The 17,550-nt window shown below is 41.1% G+C and overlaps 2 protein-coding genes across 2 annotated transcripts; both read left to right on the plus strand.

Annotated features, from left to right (window-relative positions):
• The first annotated feature begins 960 nt into the window (after positions 1-960).
• tspan6 (tetraspanin 6) lies at positions 961-6,205 on the plus strand. The gene is made up of 8 exons (XM_080840339.1): positions 961-1,139; positions 2,167-2,355; positions 2,498-2,572; positions 2,679-2,774; positions 3,196-3,351; positions 4,035-4,118; positions 4,344-4,446; positions 5,163-6,205. The coding sequence occupies exons 1-7, from the start codon at positions 1,053-1,055 to the stop codon at positions 4,410-4,412; spliced, it is 756 nt and encodes a 251-aa protein (XP_080696465.1). The 5' UTR covers positions 961-1,052; the 3' UTR covers positions 4,413-4,446; positions 5,163-6,205.
• Positions 6,206-7,480: 1,275 nt separating this feature from the next.
• On the plus strand, positions 7,481-9,533 carry mid1ip1l (MID1 interacting protein 1, like). Its single transcript, XM_080840358.1, has 2 exons — positions 7,481-7,610; positions 8,071-9,533. Exon 2 carries the CDS (start codon positions 8,155-8,157, stop codon positions 8,629-8,631), a length of 477 nt encoding a protein of 158 aa, XP_080696484.1. The 5' UTR covers positions 7,481-7,610; positions 8,071-8,154; the 3' UTR covers positions 8,632-9,533.
• Positions 9,534-17,550: the final 8,017 nt, after the last annotated feature.

The raw sequence follows: 17,550 nt of genomic DNA on the forward strand, positions 1-17,550 counted from the left end.
ACTGATTCTAAAATCTCCATTTTGACAAGTAAAGAGTTTATGATATACAGTAGGTGAGAAATGTTGGGGGGCCATTCACCTTTCCATGTATTCAATCGTTAACATGTTTTTTGGGGGGTGAAAATGTGGTCATGGAGTCTGCTCTCACTATCTATCTATCTAACAGTCTGAAAGCATGATTTATGACTATCGATGGACAGACACACTGTATATTAGATGAGGTACAGTCATAGACTTTGGCAAAGCAGTCTGAACTTTTTTGTGGGAGGACATGTTGCAAAGACAAGAAACAGTCAAAAATGGCTGAGGGAGGAAAAAGTTGTAGGGCAACTTTTGTGACGAAGGGCTGTGCCTGATGGTTAGAATAACTGGAATCTAAAATTATGAATCTCTCAAATGGTTGCTATGCTTATTTTTTTATGCACAATGGGGTGGTAGCCTACGATATGGAAGACAGGTGATGTTTTTTAGCTGAATGGTCAAAAGAGGTAGCCTAATGCTTCTTTGGGCTGTACTTTTCTTTATGAAAAACAGTGTTGATGTTCAGAATATCCACACAGGGTAAAGACATAAAGGTTACTTAACAATTCAGAAAGATACCTCTTTGGAACCCTTGGAGATATCATGTCTGAATTAAGAGTTATGTAATGTTTATAAAGTTAAGTTGACTATTTCTAGAACCTTGGGGGGGGGGGGGGGGGGGGGGGGGGTCGTCTTTGCACTAGTGCTTTCTGATGTTAAGTATTTCATTCCTGTTTGTTTTACTGGTGATTAGTATGTGGATAATATAAACTAAGAAGTAACACGGGATTGCAAGAATATTTGTTGCCATTTTTTCGCAAATCTGAAACAGCATTAATGACCCAAACACTTACTACCTACGCTACATAATTTTTCGCCGGAAACCGAATCCCCATTCGTGACGACATTTCCCTTTCTCTTAGAAGCGTCGACGGAAAAAAAAGTTTTCCAGCTGAAAGACATTCGCAAAGGTTCTTCTAAACCTAAAGCCTACTCTACTAGCCTCTGTGTCAAACTTGTTAAAAGGCAGGATGTCTCCACCATCTAGAAGGCTACAAACCAAGCCTGTGATAACATGTCTCAAGACGTTTCTTATTTCGTACAGTCTCATATTTTGGGTAAGTGTAATCGTTTCAATAAACAATCAATGCCAGCAGTCTAAGCTGTTAGCACAACCATTGATGGCTTGGAGAAGAAAACAATGGGCTAAAGTTTTCGGCGTCGCTATCGAACAAACAGCTGTTTAAGGAAATAACTGGACCAATTTATCTTGTAGGAATTTATCTTAGGAAATCGGATTAGGACTTGTTTTCCGTGGTTTATTTCGAGATTAATACATTTCAAACCACTTGTTAGTTCGCAGCACTTTAACCGAAAATAAAATGTTAGCTAGCCAGCGAGAGAAAGAATTTCGCAGATGTTGTGGGTTGCCTTTCCAACACAGATGTTTAAACGACTCATGTTGCATCAGATCCATATGGCATTCTTTTTCATGCAACTTATCTTGGTCGTCTGCTGTTGTGTGCATATTGACCTCAGCAGGAGCTGGTTGCATCAATGTGAATTTTGTCCCCTATGCAGAAAAATCTTGTTTGGATAAACATTCTCCCGGCGTATTAAGTCCAAAGACTTGCAAAACATCAAAACAAATCACTAGTTTGTAACACACCCCCGGAATTACTTTTGTATCATGTATTAAACGTGGCTTTCGGGGTCCGAAGTGCAGAGCAGCAAGTTTTCATCCCTGCCGTTTATTGCCCTGTGTAGTCATTATCAGCTGAGCCAGATGGCCTGATGGCTTCGTGCTAATGACATCCTGAACAGACATGCGCTTCAAAACAGCCCCAGGAGTTAACATTTATCAGAAGCTTGGGAAAGGCAAACAGCTTCGTCTAAGTAAAAGAAGGCAAATGAAGACTATCGAAAGTAAATTTATATTCTTGAGTTGACTTTGAATACACAATTCTCTGCGTTAAGCCAGCACTAGATAGCAGAAATAACAAGGTTAGCCAAGGGTATCATTATCAAACTGGGTTGGCCTGAGGTGAAAGATTTCACTTTTAAACTCAGAAGTACAGGGAAAATGCCCTTAGGGACTAGTATTTAACTGTGTTCCTAATGGGCCCGCCTCTCTTTCTCTTCCAGTTCACAGGAGTGATCCTGCTGGCAGTAGGGGTATGGGGTAAGGTGAACCTGGAGCCCTATCTCCACCTTGACACAGAGAACAGCACCAATGCACCATATGTTCTCATCGGGACCGGAGCCATCATCGTCATCTTTGGCCTGTTCGGCTGTTTTGCCACATGCAGAGGCAGTCCGTGGATGCTGAAACTGGTAAGAATCACCTATAACTGCAATGTCCAGTGCTTTAAACAAATGCATGTCTTTTAAAATGGCAAATATTGTAAATCAGAATTATATATTTTCAACATTTGAAGCAACTCATGGTCATTTTTTTATTTGTCCATTTCCTCAGTATGCAATGTTCTTGGTGTTGGTGTTCCTTGCTGAACTAGTGGCGGGCATCTCTGGTTTCATCTTCAGACATGAGGTAAAGTCCCACTGCATACAATAACTCGATGTCACATGAATAACCCATTCCATATCTGAAATCCCTCTAACTGCACTAAATGAGATATTCTATTTTCAAATTTCAGATAAAAGGAATCCTAGAGGATGTCTACACAAATGCTCTAAATTCCTACAACAAAACAGACACCAAAAGCATGGCTGTGGATAAAATTCAGATAAATGTAGGTTACTTGTGTATATATATATATATGGTTTTTGTCAGTTGGTCAATTAACAGTCTCTTTGTATGTGTTGTAGTATTAAGAGTGATTCGACTTTCATATCAAGTGCCTGTGGTGTGATAGCTGAATGATTATATTTAAAGCTAAGCTTAAATATGTGTAGTAGTGGTCTAAGACTGGGGGAGCCTCCTTGTATATATTTCTGTTGCAGCAAGTTTTATACTTTGTTTTTACTATTTTGTTATCCAAGACTTTTAATATATAGCTTGCTCTCTAGATTTCCTTAAAGTTTAGTAATGGGTTAATGGTCAACCTGATTCTGACCGTTTAATTTATTGTAATGTGTTTTTTTTTAAATGACTAGCAAGCCTAAACGCATTTCTACTAAAACCCTCACAAAGTGTTGATTGTTTTTGTACAGTTGAAGTGCTGTGGATTGCACAAATACACTGACTGGAAGATCAGGCCATACTTTGAGCATCATGGCATCCCAGAGAGCTGCTGCAAAGACGTTTCTGCCTGTAACCCTGAGATGCTCAAGGACCTAGACCAAGCTGCGAAAGTGGTTAACCAGGATGTATGTGCCTTGTTTTGTTTCAAGATGACTATTTTACTATTTTTCCAACATCTATTCTAATAGTTATTTCCCATTCTTTTAGAATTTGTAGTACAACTGTCCCCAGGGCTGGGAAATGTACTGATCCGAAATACATCCTTTCACAGAACAGCCCTTTCAAATTCACAGTCCTAATCAAAAGCGCACTTAGATGTACTAGATGTTATTTTTTAAACCTTTTACATTCACGAATCCTCTTTGCTACAGCAGTTAGCAGTTAAGCTCTAGGAGCAAGCAGCCTCTGATTTATTTGTCAACAGACTATTTTCTTGAAGTCCTTATCTTTATTTGAGGATTTGTAGTTTGCCTACTTCCAGCCGTTCTACATCATCTAACACTGATCCCACTATTGGCTGTTAAGTGCGCTACTGCATGCAGTGGTGTTAAGAGTAACAGAGAAAATGGAAATATATTACATACATGCGTACATTTGGGACACATTTTCAACATCTATAAATCTTAAAAGGTTATTGGTTATTATTGCAATCACACAGCAGAAGTTCTCTGATTAAATTGTATCACCCTTTCGTCCTTGTGACCTCTTGTATAAACACCAATTTCAATGGGCTTAGATTGACGGGTATGTCTTGTGGAGGGTTTGGGTGGCAGGCAGTGATGTGTATGTCTTTTACTTTCCCTTGCAGGGGTGTTTCTCAAGCGTGACTAATGTCATGGAGTCCAACCTTGGAATCATTGCTGGAATATCTTTTGGAATTGCTTTCTTCCAGGTAAGAAAATCAATCAAATGATGTGTTTTGTGTGTTATTGGTTTTCTATGGATTACAATGTGCTCATATGCCCTATTCTATGGTGTTTTATCTACTGGAGTCATTGCAATGGTTAAAAACTACAAATTCAGGTTCATGATGGTGGGTGTAAATTATTCTGTATTCATTCTGTAGACATTCTGTTGGCTCATTGCAAAGGTCTATTGTTTTCTTATTTCCTTTTAGCTCATTGGAATATTCTTGGCCTGCTGCTTGTCTCGGTACATTACCAATAACCAGTATGAAATGGTTTAGCAGATCCCTGCCTCAGCTACACCATAATATGCTGGTAAGGTTGTTGTTTGTTTGTTTGTTTGTTTGTGTGTTTTATGGTTAAAAGTCCAGTTCGTTATTCTTATCCAGTACACTTCTTGAAATGCTCCTCATGGTCCTCTAGCTGTCAGTTCTATGTGTGCACTCAAAAAAAAACTCTGCCATTTATAGACTCAGGACTGCACACAAACACCAAACAAAGTGAATCGGACTGAGCCATACTCTATTCCAGCCAATCAACAAGTTGCTTCAGGAGCATGGAAGGGAGGGGTGTAATTCGATTGGCTGTTGAGCTCAGATATCATCATCATTTCACTAGAAGGCCAGGGACTGTGCCTGTACCTGTAATGTCACATGATCCATTCTTCCAAAGCCTAGATTTGAGTAAAGCTGTATTTACCTGCATTTTATCACTCCATCAATGGACCTCTATAGAAACAAAAACACATCTAGTCACTGATTCAGTGCAACTATTTTACGTAACAATGATGCCTTGAATGCATTTGTTTTGAATAATGCGTATTGTTAACTGTAAAACTGATGGATCCAGTGGGAAGATTTTAGCGTTTTTCTACAAGATAGAGTTGACACTTTTTTGTATCTTGTCATTTCAAAGGTTGGTCGATGTATAATAAGATCTAATGTACTGCCTTGCTGTGCTCTTATGGGGTGGTTGGAGAAGAGCGGTTGGCAGAAGACTTGTCTAACCCCCTGTTCTCTGCTTCCCTTTAGGATTCTTTGGCTACACAAGATGGAGGCTTGCACAAAGGGAACCTGTAGTCTTTTAATTTTTATACGTATACACCTTAGCCGTCCATTTCTTTTTAGACAATACTCCAGCTGCTTTTTAGAGAAAAGAAAAAAAGACGAATATAGTTCAGTGTCATCCAGTTAGAAGTGTATGTATGGAGCGGAATAGACAGATAAGGGATAAGGGATCTGATGTGTGGGTAATTAGCTATGATATATGTGCAAAGATTATAATTTGTTTTTGTTGTGAGTCGATTGTCCTGATTGCTTGCAACAAGTGCTCAATGAAAGAAGGTAGTAAGTGATCAATGCGTTACTGTAATTTATATAGGAGTAATTGCTCTCCACGCATTAGCTTGCAGTGTCCCTTGCCTGAAAGGAATGCTGACTTTGAGGGATTGAACACCAGATGTCCTGCTTTTTTTCTTCTTTTTTTCCCCTTCCAGCATCCATACAAAGTGCAGTGCAGCTTTAAAAGTATCTAGAGTTTACATTGGTTATATAGATAAATATGTAGAATTGACTTGAGCTTTTTTGTGTTGGTGGACAAATGGCGTTACTTTATAACAAGCAAATTTATTGTAGCTGTAAATTATGTGAAATGTTTTGTGCAGATGTAGGAACTGGAGTCTGAATCTGGGGGGTAAGGGAGGAATTTGGTGGAGACAGGATAGCTGTTCATGTTTTCCCAAAGATGACGTACACCAGTGAGTGGTGAACATTGTGGTGAGAAAGCAGGTTCACAGGACTGTATCAGAGTTCTTTAACACATCATTCACATCAAATTCAATCTGTAGGCTATGTCACCAGATTCCATAAAAGGGATGTCTCTCAGATGATTTCACGTTTCTGCTCTCTACATTTCATTGTGATGTACATTCATATTGATTGATGTAATCTCTTTGACTGTTGTATTATTAATAAGTAAGCTCTGTCATAATTCATTTCAGTATTATGTGTTCAGGTTTGGAAAAGGCATACAAAAATACTTGAGAAAATTAAAATACTAATTTTCTTCAAACAAATGTTTTATATGAGATTGTCGATATCTGTTTGTATGCGATTATATGAGCTCGTTTTGAGGTCCCTCCTTTGTCTGCGTCCAAGTTCTGAAAAAGTATAACGTAGAATTTGCGGAAGGGGGCAGGAGAGAGCTAGCCTTCTAATCCAATCCATTGGTAGCCCACACGTCTAAGTAGAAAGTTTGTGTGGGACATGTTACCAACACTGAGAGGTAACCTAAAACTTTGATATAATGTCTCTTACTGAATAAGAAGCATAGTTTTCTGCCTTTCGACCTATAGGGCTACTTTGCCCTCATCGATTCCACAGCTGTAAAGCGATAAAGGATACAGGCTAAATGTGCTAGATGAAAGATATGACCCATGATGGTATATCAATATCACCTTATCTGCAAAGTTCTTTTTTGTGATTAGTTCACCAACCCCACGTCTGCAGTTCGATTACTACCGGTAAGCCTCCCAATGCCCGGCTTTATGGCTCTCTTCGCAACCAACGGATGAAACCGATGCTTTTCCAAAACCCCGGTTATGTTGAATTTTGATGAGCCAGGTTGCTGCGTTAGCGCTATTAAATTGAGTAGAAACTATGCCACAACGGCATAATCGTCGGGTCGGTAAAAGAACGCTCCCACGTGTTATTTCTGGCGATTATAAAAATCGAATCACTAATGAAAATACGGGACATTATCTCAATATGTGTGATGCAAGACAAAGGGTGAAAATGACGTGCATGTAGCCTACAACGAAAGCGTGACCGTTACCTGTAACCTATCCCTGAGTAACGGCACTTCTTCACGTGCCATTATCTATAATCGTTATAACCATGCGGTATGCATTTTTTTTTTTTTTTAAATATTCGATCAACCAAGCAAAACAAGTCGGCAAATTTGAACAGTTCGTCGAGGCGCGCAAACCGGTGACGTCGCCAGATACGACATATTAATTGTAGTTCTTTATCACCTCGTTACAAAAAAAAATCAAATTGTGCGATAAACTGAGATTGGCAAAATAAATTAAGTGTACTTCAAAGCATTTGTCATGGAAGCCATTCCACTAACTTTTGGATGTGGACCGAGATTTTTTTTTTTTTTTTTTTTTAAATCGCCTCTGTGAAGAATCCTATTCATTTCGCTAGGTATTCTACCACCAGGGGGCGACTCGATTACTTTTCCTCCCTCGGCTTTTGTATCCTCTTTGGTGGAACTGTGCCATCCATGTCTTCTCTGATTGGTTATGGCGGCAGTCAATCTTGCCGGCATCCCCCCTATAAAGCCCGCTGCTCAACGGTGCGAAAGCGAGGAAGCTGACTGTCTTTCTCCAGGGCTGGTTGTAATCATAAAATATGCTAGAGCAACTCCAATAAGTGCCAGAGTTACCATCATTGCTCTCTGAACAGCATCTGATCTAGGTAAGAATTGCAATGGTTACGTGTTATTTAGATTTTACTCATTTTTGTACAGTTGGGTTGCAAGGTCAAATAAATCGAGGACATTTTGTGCCATCTGACATAGCTAGCTGGTATTTTTCCCGGAACTGAAGGGTGTAACTGAAGTATGTCGCCATACTTTTGCATTTCTAAAAACGCTTTTTAGTGCATTTATCGGGTCTGAATTGAACTTCCCATGTTGGCAATGGGCTTTGACGCTGTTGTATTTGTTCCTATAGGACCTGGATAAGCTCTTAATGCCCCTGCGACACAGTTTTAGCCTCTAGGTCTGTGATTCCATATATTAGGTTAAATGTGCTTTGTAACTTAAAATGTAAAGGCTGATGTATGTTTAATCTAAACCAAGGACCTCGTTCTGCGTGCTGTGAATGTATACTCGAGTTGCTTATCGACTATATATCATTTTTGTATTTTATTACAGGCTTTAAATTGGACCTAGCAACCAGCCCTACACTCAAGTCTCCATTTTATTCAGAACAGCTTGTACCCGAAGTTTCAGTTCACCATGATGCAAATCAGCAGCGACCCCTGCAACAAGCACTCCCTCCTCAACGTGATGAACCGTTTCATGGCCGCAGCCAACAACATGGACGAGACCATCATGGTGCCAAGCCTGCTAAGGGACCTACCGTTGGAGGAACAGGAGAGTCAAGAGCCCGTCAATCACAACAATAACGAACCGGCGATACCGAGTAAACAAAGGGACATGTACGAACATTATCTTCTGCTCAAATCACTCAGAAATGACATGGAGTGGGGGCTGCTGAAACGGGAGATGAGCAACGGTGCCAGCTTCCTGGAAATGGCAGTGAAGCAGGAGGAGCACCAGGACAAGACTGGCGAGGATGGTTCTGATCTGGAGGGCCAGTTTCACTTCCATCTAAGGGGACTGTTTGGAGTCTTGGCCAAGCTCACAGTGGAAGCAGACCATCTCACGAATCGTTACAAGAGGGAGATTGGAGGCGGAAGCCTCATGAGATAGAAATGGCCGTTACTCGTTGGAACACTGCTTTTAGGAGCCTTTTCTTTTTTTTAAAGGAGGGAGGAAGGGGAGGGGGGGGGGATGGGTTGTAACTCCAGTGCAAGCACAGGTTGTGTGTAGATTCCTCTGTACCATTCAATTGGCCACAGCTGATCAGAATGATTTAACCTGTGACTTCGTTTTATTTTCTGCTACAGCTTAAGCGGTGGTTCAGTTGCTTATGTGTTCCTACCAAGCCACACACTGCCAAGTGTTTAAACGGTAAACCATTCTTAATCTAGCCTCGACCGAAGTAGCTTGCTCTGTAATGGCCAGGTCACTGAAAATTAAAGGTGCTGTGATTTAAGATCAGGAAAGCCCCATGTCCCTTTATTTTCTGTTTTTTAGACCATAAAACTTGATCTGTGCCATCAGCAGGAGCCTACATCAACTTGCTGCATTTCAGCACCCTGTTTTGTGCACTCAGGATTCTACATGGTTCACCCAACGTTTGTGTTCCTTATATTCATATGCCACTCCTGGTGGGTGGTGGGGATGAGGGAAACCACGTCCAGGTCAGCATGGTTTTGACTACATGAAATTAAATGCTGGTAATCATTTACCTCCTTTGTATTGATTGTCATAGCCCTTGGCCCCCTTACATGTTTTGTTTTGTTCCTGGTTACTCTGAAACACTCCTGATGTCATACAGCGTGCCTTGGTTTATTGTACCCATGTCCTGTCAGCTGTGTACATTTTACATGTGACTTGATGTATCATTTTATGCAGATACACACACTCCCTATGTCATGGTGTTGTAAAACCACTAATTTCTATGTTTCTTTTTTTTTGTCCTAAAATATTTCAAAGTTTTATATTGAACTGTATTGCAGTACAACTATTGAATAAAGCATTAAAACCCATTTTTTCCCCCCCTTTATTCCAACAGCTGGAAAAGTTTTGATCTTTTTGTGTTGCTATTTGTAGAACATCAAATCAGTTTCTAGATGTGCTTGCTCTCATTTTGACACTTTATTGTTGCGATTCATCTGTGATGGTGATTAGGGCAACCCATCTGATGGTCTGGATTCAACATTTGAGGTCACTTTAGTCATGCTGCAAGGCCAATATATTAAGTCTATCTCTTGCTTCTAATCTTTTGATGGCCGTGACTTCATTCAGTGTGTGTTGTGGTTACAAAATTAAGTTTCTTCTGTTTGCTGTGACCAAGGTTAATTGTTCTGAAAATCCCTTCATTGTTCTGCACTACACTTTGCTTTAGCTTGTAGTTAAAAAGTGGACTCCCCTCAAGGTTTCTCACATCTATATTGGCTCTTAGATACATACAGCTCAATATAGTAGTCTATATATTTTCCGTAGCAACAGTCTCAGAAGCAGTAGCCAATAGGAGGTCGACAAAATGTGTTTCTCTTTCCAGAGGGTTGCACAGTAATTGCAGAGAGAAAGAGCAATGGATATCTGCATGAGTGTGGGAAGAAAACCATGGTCCATAGTTTCACAAGTCAACCCATTATAACCAGCTGAGCCATAATGTCGCCTCTGTAAAGCCGCGCACATCCAGACACCATGATGGAAGCTACCAGTGACTCAATGAAAGTGTTGAATGAACAAATTCAGAGGGCAGAATGCTAGTCAAGACCCTTGGCTGCCCACTCAAGTGAACTAGGTCACCCTCATCCGCATGCTAACTGGGCCAGTTGGCCACTAGAAGCCTATCTGAATGGACACAAATGAAATAAAAAACAAGAATTCACCAGGGCATCTGTTGTGCAGACAGGCTTACGGAGAAGAAGGGGAGGAGTGGGAGATATAAACCCACTCTAAATTGAACGCAAATCCCCCAAATGAAATTTAAGTGGAGATTAGGGTTGCGCTCATCATAGTTATTATGCATGCTGTGTTGGTGTGGCTTCTGTAGAATATTCATGAAGGCGAGGCGCTCCAGAATGTGAGGAGTTCTTCAAGGGAACATGAGGGTTCCGAGTCACATTGTGCACAATGAGTGAGTGTGAACCCTGCTGAGGATCCTCCATGACTGTTAGTAGCCAGGGTCACTGTCCACTTTTGGTTGCGCCATGGCACAGACTCTGGTCTCCTTGAAGGACATCCAACTTGGCTCCTGTGGTGGTGTGAAAATGAGCTTGCAAAACACAGATTCATTTTGCACTGCAAGACTGAACTGGGGTCATGAGGTAAGTTGGTGGGTAAAGTGTTCAGATGAAGGGAAAGAGTTTATAGTATAAAGAAGTTTTAGGTTTATAGTTTTAAAAAAACCCACCTAAACTGAACCTTAACTCATGCTGAAAGAACACATCAATGTGAGTGTCATCTGAGGCCTCTATCAGTAGACTGCCATGTAATTATACAGTAAAAGCAGAAACAAGAGATTCAGTCAAGCACATCACAGGAGTGGAATCAAACAGTAGCATTTGTGAATATGTCAAGGCTGTGGTACTAAGTTGGCACAGTAGTCTTCCCATGCCGTGAGCACGCAGACACTGCATGGGCAGCATGATGAGTCTTGGCACCGCTCCTCAGCCTGCAAACCCGTCCTGCTCAGCTGCCCTTGTCATGCCCACTTGCCATGTCGACATTTACTGGTCAGGGTTTCCCAATCTGCCATAAAGCTGGCATCTGGCAGAGGGTAAATTATGACTGTCTACAGCTGCCTTCACTATCAGACAATAGGCAAGATCTACGAGGTGCATAAACAGATATGACTCCATGTAGGCCAAGTTTTCCCTTGCGAAATTAACGCATCTCAAATGCGCAACATTCTCTAGGCACCAGCCAAGCACAGGTATAGTTTAGCTTGCTTAGCTACAAAAAAAAGCGAAAAAGCGAGCGGCATACAATATTTATTTATTCACATGCCTTTGTCATGTTTTTTTTTCCTCACATGATTTATTTTGTTTCCCTTCAAAACATTTTAATTCAAAAGCAGTAAAATGAGGGCCAGCCTTTACTTTGATTGGGGATGTACATGCATTTGCTGACCCAAAGATTGATGTGCTTTTCTCATCATCTTATAGCTTAATATCTTAATTTAAAAGCAATACATTTAAGCCTGTTTTTTTTACTTTGGTTGGAGACATGCATGTCTTTGTGATTCTCTCTTTAATGTCATTACTGATGTTGCTGTAAACAACTCCGTAAACATCAAAAAGGTTTGTTCAGCCGGACAGACATGGCTTGTGCTACTACAGTAATGTCCAGTGCCTGACTACGGTTAGTGACGCTTGAAGAGCCCACCCCATTACACAACATCAGATCAGCTGGTTTGATGCTCCTGCTCACACCACTCCTCACAAAGGGCCGCCTTGTGTGGAGAAATCAGCACAGCTTCCCTGCTTTGGGTGAGGGCGAGGGGGGAAGGTGTCATAGTCCTTCCGAAGAAGCAGTTATGCTTCACTTGAAACTAGAGGGAAATGGCAGCCGTGTACTAGCTGGTTAGGTAACGTGATTTAGTCAACACAGCACAGCCATAAAGCTGTATCATTTTATTGCAACTATCTGGGGGGTTTTTCATGTGGAAAAGGAGTGGCATTGTAGGTTAAACTATTGGTTTAAACTTTGTCCCTTGATCTAGGCACTTTACCCAGACACTAATCTTTCAAAGTGCTTTGGATTTTTGGAAGGGAGAGATGGGCACTGTGGGTCACTATATCACTCAAAGGTGATATTATTTGAACTAATTGGTGATAAAAGAGAAAACCAGCATACTCTAGTCCAGGCAGTCTGAGGAACAAAACATTAAGGATTTTTTCAAAAACAAAAACACTTCCTGTTTTGGTGAGGCTCACCCCTTTAGTGATACGATAAATCTTTTGTCCGGCCACAGCTGTGAACCCTGGAACACAGTGTTCCTCATTTTTTAGATAGCTATACCACTGCTACGCAGCTTTCTGCATACAGGCCAGGGCTGTGGTGCCTCACCCTCAACACACACACCCACCACCCCTCCCTCTCCTTTAGCAACCACAGCCTCCATAGTGCCTGGGTTAACACTTCTTCCCCGTGCTTTACTTATGTCAAGGCTGAGATGTTCTCTGATGGCGCATTGGCATGCATACAGACAAACACAACTAAACCGGTTGAATAGATGCAGAGCCACCCCCACCGCTTCCGTATCAAGCCTCGATGGGCAAACAATGAAGCAACCCGAGCAGTACGTGCAGAAGTGTGTTGAGCAAAAGCCAAGGTGGAGTGAAAGAACACAGCATGTTCTATGCTGGCACTGAGCCAACTGTCATACATGCACACAGACACACTTAGACATACACACACACACACACACACACACACACACACACACACACACACACATAGGCATGCACAGACAACCTCATCAGCAAGGATGGCTATGACCGGCAGCCCACACCACAAACACTAAAGAACTATACCCTGAAAATGTTCGCAGGCGAGTTTATGTAACCAGACAGATGGGCGTGGAGACCAGCTGGGGCTGTTTACTGCCTTACACTAGCCGTCTCCATAGTTCCCCATACTGTTTTTTTGGCTCTGCCTGTGTGCCTACTATATTAGGCCAGTAGTTCATACTGATATGCAACCTCACATCTGTGACCTGCAATCAATTTCAGACAATGTGTTGTAAATTTCAAAAACTGCTTTTTGTTTTTACCTGAATGCTCAAGGGTTTTTGTGGTCCTTGCACACTTGCAGTATACATGAAATAATGAAAGAAACAGTTATCAATGCTTTTTCATGGCGGTTTAATCAAGAATCAATGTCATTTATCAGATGTGGGGATAAATGTATTGATCTTTGTGCATAACTGTATCGAGCCATGTGTACCCACAATCCCACGATTTGTGCCCAGAGATTTTTCGTCACTTATCACCACAGGAAAGACAAGGTAAAGTAACACGTGAACAGTTTTAACTTGCTTAATTACTCAGCACGTGTCTAATGTAATGCCATGAAAACTCAAAACAACACATGCAATCAGCATGCTATGTTCAGTTTGTGTCTCAATCTCAGTAGTGATAGATTGAAGTCATTCTGTGGGAACTCGAAACTTTTAAGTTTTGCGCAAGCTCTTGACTAAACAATTGATGCGTTTTGGCAGGAACACCAGTAACAGGTGGTTGCGTTCAGTGATTCAGTTGTGTTCAGTTCCAAACTATAGTAGGCCTAGGCCTATAATTATCAGCTGCATACAATCTTATATTCCAGTTATGTCATCTAATATTAGCAGAGGACAGCTGAGGACAATACGAACATGAATTATAATCGGCTGCAACCAGTCGCAAGCAAATGAAACAGGCTATCCACTTTTGCGAAAATGAGATGCCCTTGGTTGATTTGTAAAAGACTTTATCACTGGCATTAAAAAAAAAAAAAACCCTTATCCACCACTATTTTGGATTGAAGAACGCATGGCTGTTGCCGTATATTTCCCATTACCCCTTCTAACTGGCGTGTCACAATTGTCCACAGCTGCTAGTCTAACAACTGTCACCAACGTAGAGATAATGGCGGCTAGCATTTTCTCGGGTTTGCAGTTGCATAACAAGCACTGCCCCAGGCACTGTGCTCCCTTAATGACGCCCCCTCAGGAGTGGGTTTGTATTTGTAGTAAAAGCAGGGGAATCAGGGAAAGGCACACGTGAAATCCACGTGTTTTCATTTGTTTTGACCAGAGGCCTTTACAGTATATGGGGGAAAATGTTTTATGATTGTAAAAGATCCATCATACCCACTCAGTCATTGTGCTTAATGTTTCCCCACTCTCAACTGCCTCTGCCTGTTTTATCACAACACATTTAATCTAAGCACCTGGATATGCGTAAATGATGTACATGCAATAATAAGATTTGTATTGGCTCTGTCTGTTATGCAATGACAAGGTAAAGAAATGGTCACAGTCTCTTTCCTTTTTTTTAATCAACCTATGTTTCTCCATCAGTTTCTCTGTCTATCTACATGTCTGTCTCCCTCTTTCCCTTCTTTAGATAGCAAAAGCAATGAACATGATAAGGCCGAGGTCAAAGTGTTGATTTTGAGCATTAAGGCAAGGGTGAATTTGATAACCTATAAATTGTAATTAGACCATGATCACTGTCTAGACTGCAAGCATGGCTGTACACGTGAGGATCGTGAAAACATTTGCTGGCTCGTGGGTATGATCTGGTCCGGCAGACTGTGATGGGTGGCAATATATGACTGGCAGTGGCTCTTAGTAGCTGCTAAATTTAGTCTCCAGGGATAGTTGTACTCTGGACATGGCCAAGAGGACAGAAATAGTGACAGATAATCTACCATTTGTAAATTGGTTAACCAGGTTAACCTCTCATTTGTTCAGGCGAACACTTACAGGCAACTCACCTCTATGACATAATGTTGGACAATAAAGCTCCCTTTGCTGGGTGCTTTTAGTGAAATCACATGGGGTTACATAAGTTCAGAGGTAGTTCCCGATCAGGTACTGAAAACATGTTTCTTGTCCATATCTATACAATGCAGGTGAAAGTGACCCGCTTTGTGGTTCCTTGTTGTACTGTCATGACATTCTGAATCCATTGCACATTAGTGTTTTCAGTGTAGGTCTGAGTCACATTGAGATGCTGTATTCAGTGGGACAGAGCAAGTAATGGTACGCAGCTTGAATGGAAAATGGCTGAAAAGGAAGTTTTGTAAAGGAAGTTTCTAAGCTGCAGAGCTGAGACTTGCTCACATGGGCTCCCCCCTTTGTGAGTATTTTAAGTAGTTACATAATCACAGTCCAGGAAATGAAACTCACTGAACTTTCCCAAGACAGACAAGAGTGAGAGCTCTTATACATGTATACAGCATCCATTATCTTACATTCTGATAATGGACACTCAAAGTGCAGACATGTAATGAAAGATACTTTTGTTTTGGTTTTTCCACAAACTCCATGTGTAAGACAGCAGTTAAGCAGATGATGACGGCAACAAGATCAAGCTGCTCGGCTCAGTTCTGGCTTAAGGGAGAAGTGCTGTTTTTATCGTGCAGACATGTCAATACCTTATAAATCAAATCTGTTGATACATTGACCAACATATGTAGCCTACTTTATCGAAAAATGTAAGGGAGGATTCATAGTCCTAAAAAGTTATTCTGTTCCTTAACTTGGTGTCTGGTCTATACATTTATTTATTTATATTCACTGTGGTACTTAAGGAGTTAAGTTCTGTCTGGATTGTACAAGTAAAAGGTTGTTTCACTGGGTAGTGAAACAGAGTAGTGGCTGGTGGACCGATCAGTAATTCTGTATTCCCCACGGCCAGTGATCTCTTTTCACACCAGCAATGCCCTTCGAGCCATTTAAACAAGTGCACAGAGCTTCTCTTCAGTGTTATCCAGTTAAATTGTGATGACCCCATGTGCTGTAAGAGTAGTTAAACCCAAGGCAAGGTAATTAACACTAGACTCAGAGGGACTTTATTTAGTCACCAATCACAGTTTTAGCTTCCTCTTGGCTCGTCGTGTCTGGTCACAGATTATTTGAATTGAAAATACCCTGGGTTTAGATTTAAAAAATATTAACTTAGGCCTGTGGTGGTACTTCTTTTCAAAATAGTTCATCTTCATAAAACCTTTCACAACAATCACAAGTAAAAAGACATTCTTTTTTATACAAAAGCACACACAAAATTGATGCCACATGTTTTCAGTAAACCTACTCAACGGAATATAGATCAGAAAATGTAGTGTGTGCTGAGGAATGCCCATGTGTTTGTTCTACAGACGCTGCCATTACAAACTGCCTGTTGGTCTTGTAGAGACATGTCCCAGTTTTAGGCCAATAAGAACCCACTGCCCTACTGTAGATAACCAATCACTACACAAGAATTGCAGGGGCTCGATAAAGGAGTGCCTCTGAAATTGGAATCCGTGTATGAGATCACTGGGTTGGTCTATTAGAAGTCCCAACTGCCAGCCAACCGGATTGAACCTAAAATGCCATACGTGTGTCGTTTCCCTTAGCAAGTTAACCAAGGCTTGGACACTGTGTTGTCTGTAAAGACCGCAAACTAAAAGGGTTTTCTAAACTTGAGCGACAGTGAGAGCAACCAACCTCCCTCCCCAAAAAACAAATATCTCTCTGATGTTGATACATACACACATTGATGTTCTGTGTGGTTTTATTCTGTGATCGATCTGATTTTCAGTCATAAGCCTTCCTCTCTTTGAAGACGACCACACGACCTGTAGTAACCCCGCACATTTCCTTGCATACTTTGCACTGCTGTGTAAACCAATCCCAGAGTGTGACAATCTGAACAGCAGCAGGCCAGACACCAATCCGGTGGTCTTTGGTGTGTCATGTAGGATTATGGCATGGGAAGACGTACGTGGGCTTGGGGTGTGCGTGCAGTACCACGTGGTGACTCACGGTCACAATATACTAAGCCTGATGTCCTACAGCACAGTTTCCCCTCTTATCTCATGACGAGGACAAACGTTAGCTGATAACTGCTCTTTTCCAGATTGTAGGCTGTGTTTACTTTGGTTGCTTTGGTCTGGAATTACATGTTATCAGCCAATATAAATGAAATTCAATTGAACTGTGATTAATGCTTTGAGGAATGTACTGTGACCTGCAGGAGGTTAAGGTTACTGTAAAATATATAGTTTGTTTATTAACGTAATGTTCTAAACAGCTGTTGCTTCCAAGGATTAGGCTGTCTTGCAGTCATTTCTATTGTTACATTTAAATATGCCAATCCTTATTTATATAACTGTTTAAAAATAATTACTTTAGAGACTCATTTGAAGATATTTGCCAGTTCTCTCCTTTTAAACATATTCCTGGTTGGCGTTTTGAGCACTAGGTAAAACCCAGTTCATTGTCCATCAAGTGACAAATCTGAAGTTGGCTTTAGGCTAAAGCTTAAAAAGCATCATCTGCTCCCAAAACATGCAAACACA

Source organism: Sprattus sprattus (genome assembly GCF_963457725.1).
Source record: "Sprattus sprattus genome assembly, chromosome: 6".
In the NCBI taxonomy this organism is placed as follows: domain Eukaryota; kingdom Metazoa; phylum Chordata; class Actinopteri; order Clupeiformes; family Clupeidae; genus Sprattus; species Sprattus sprattus.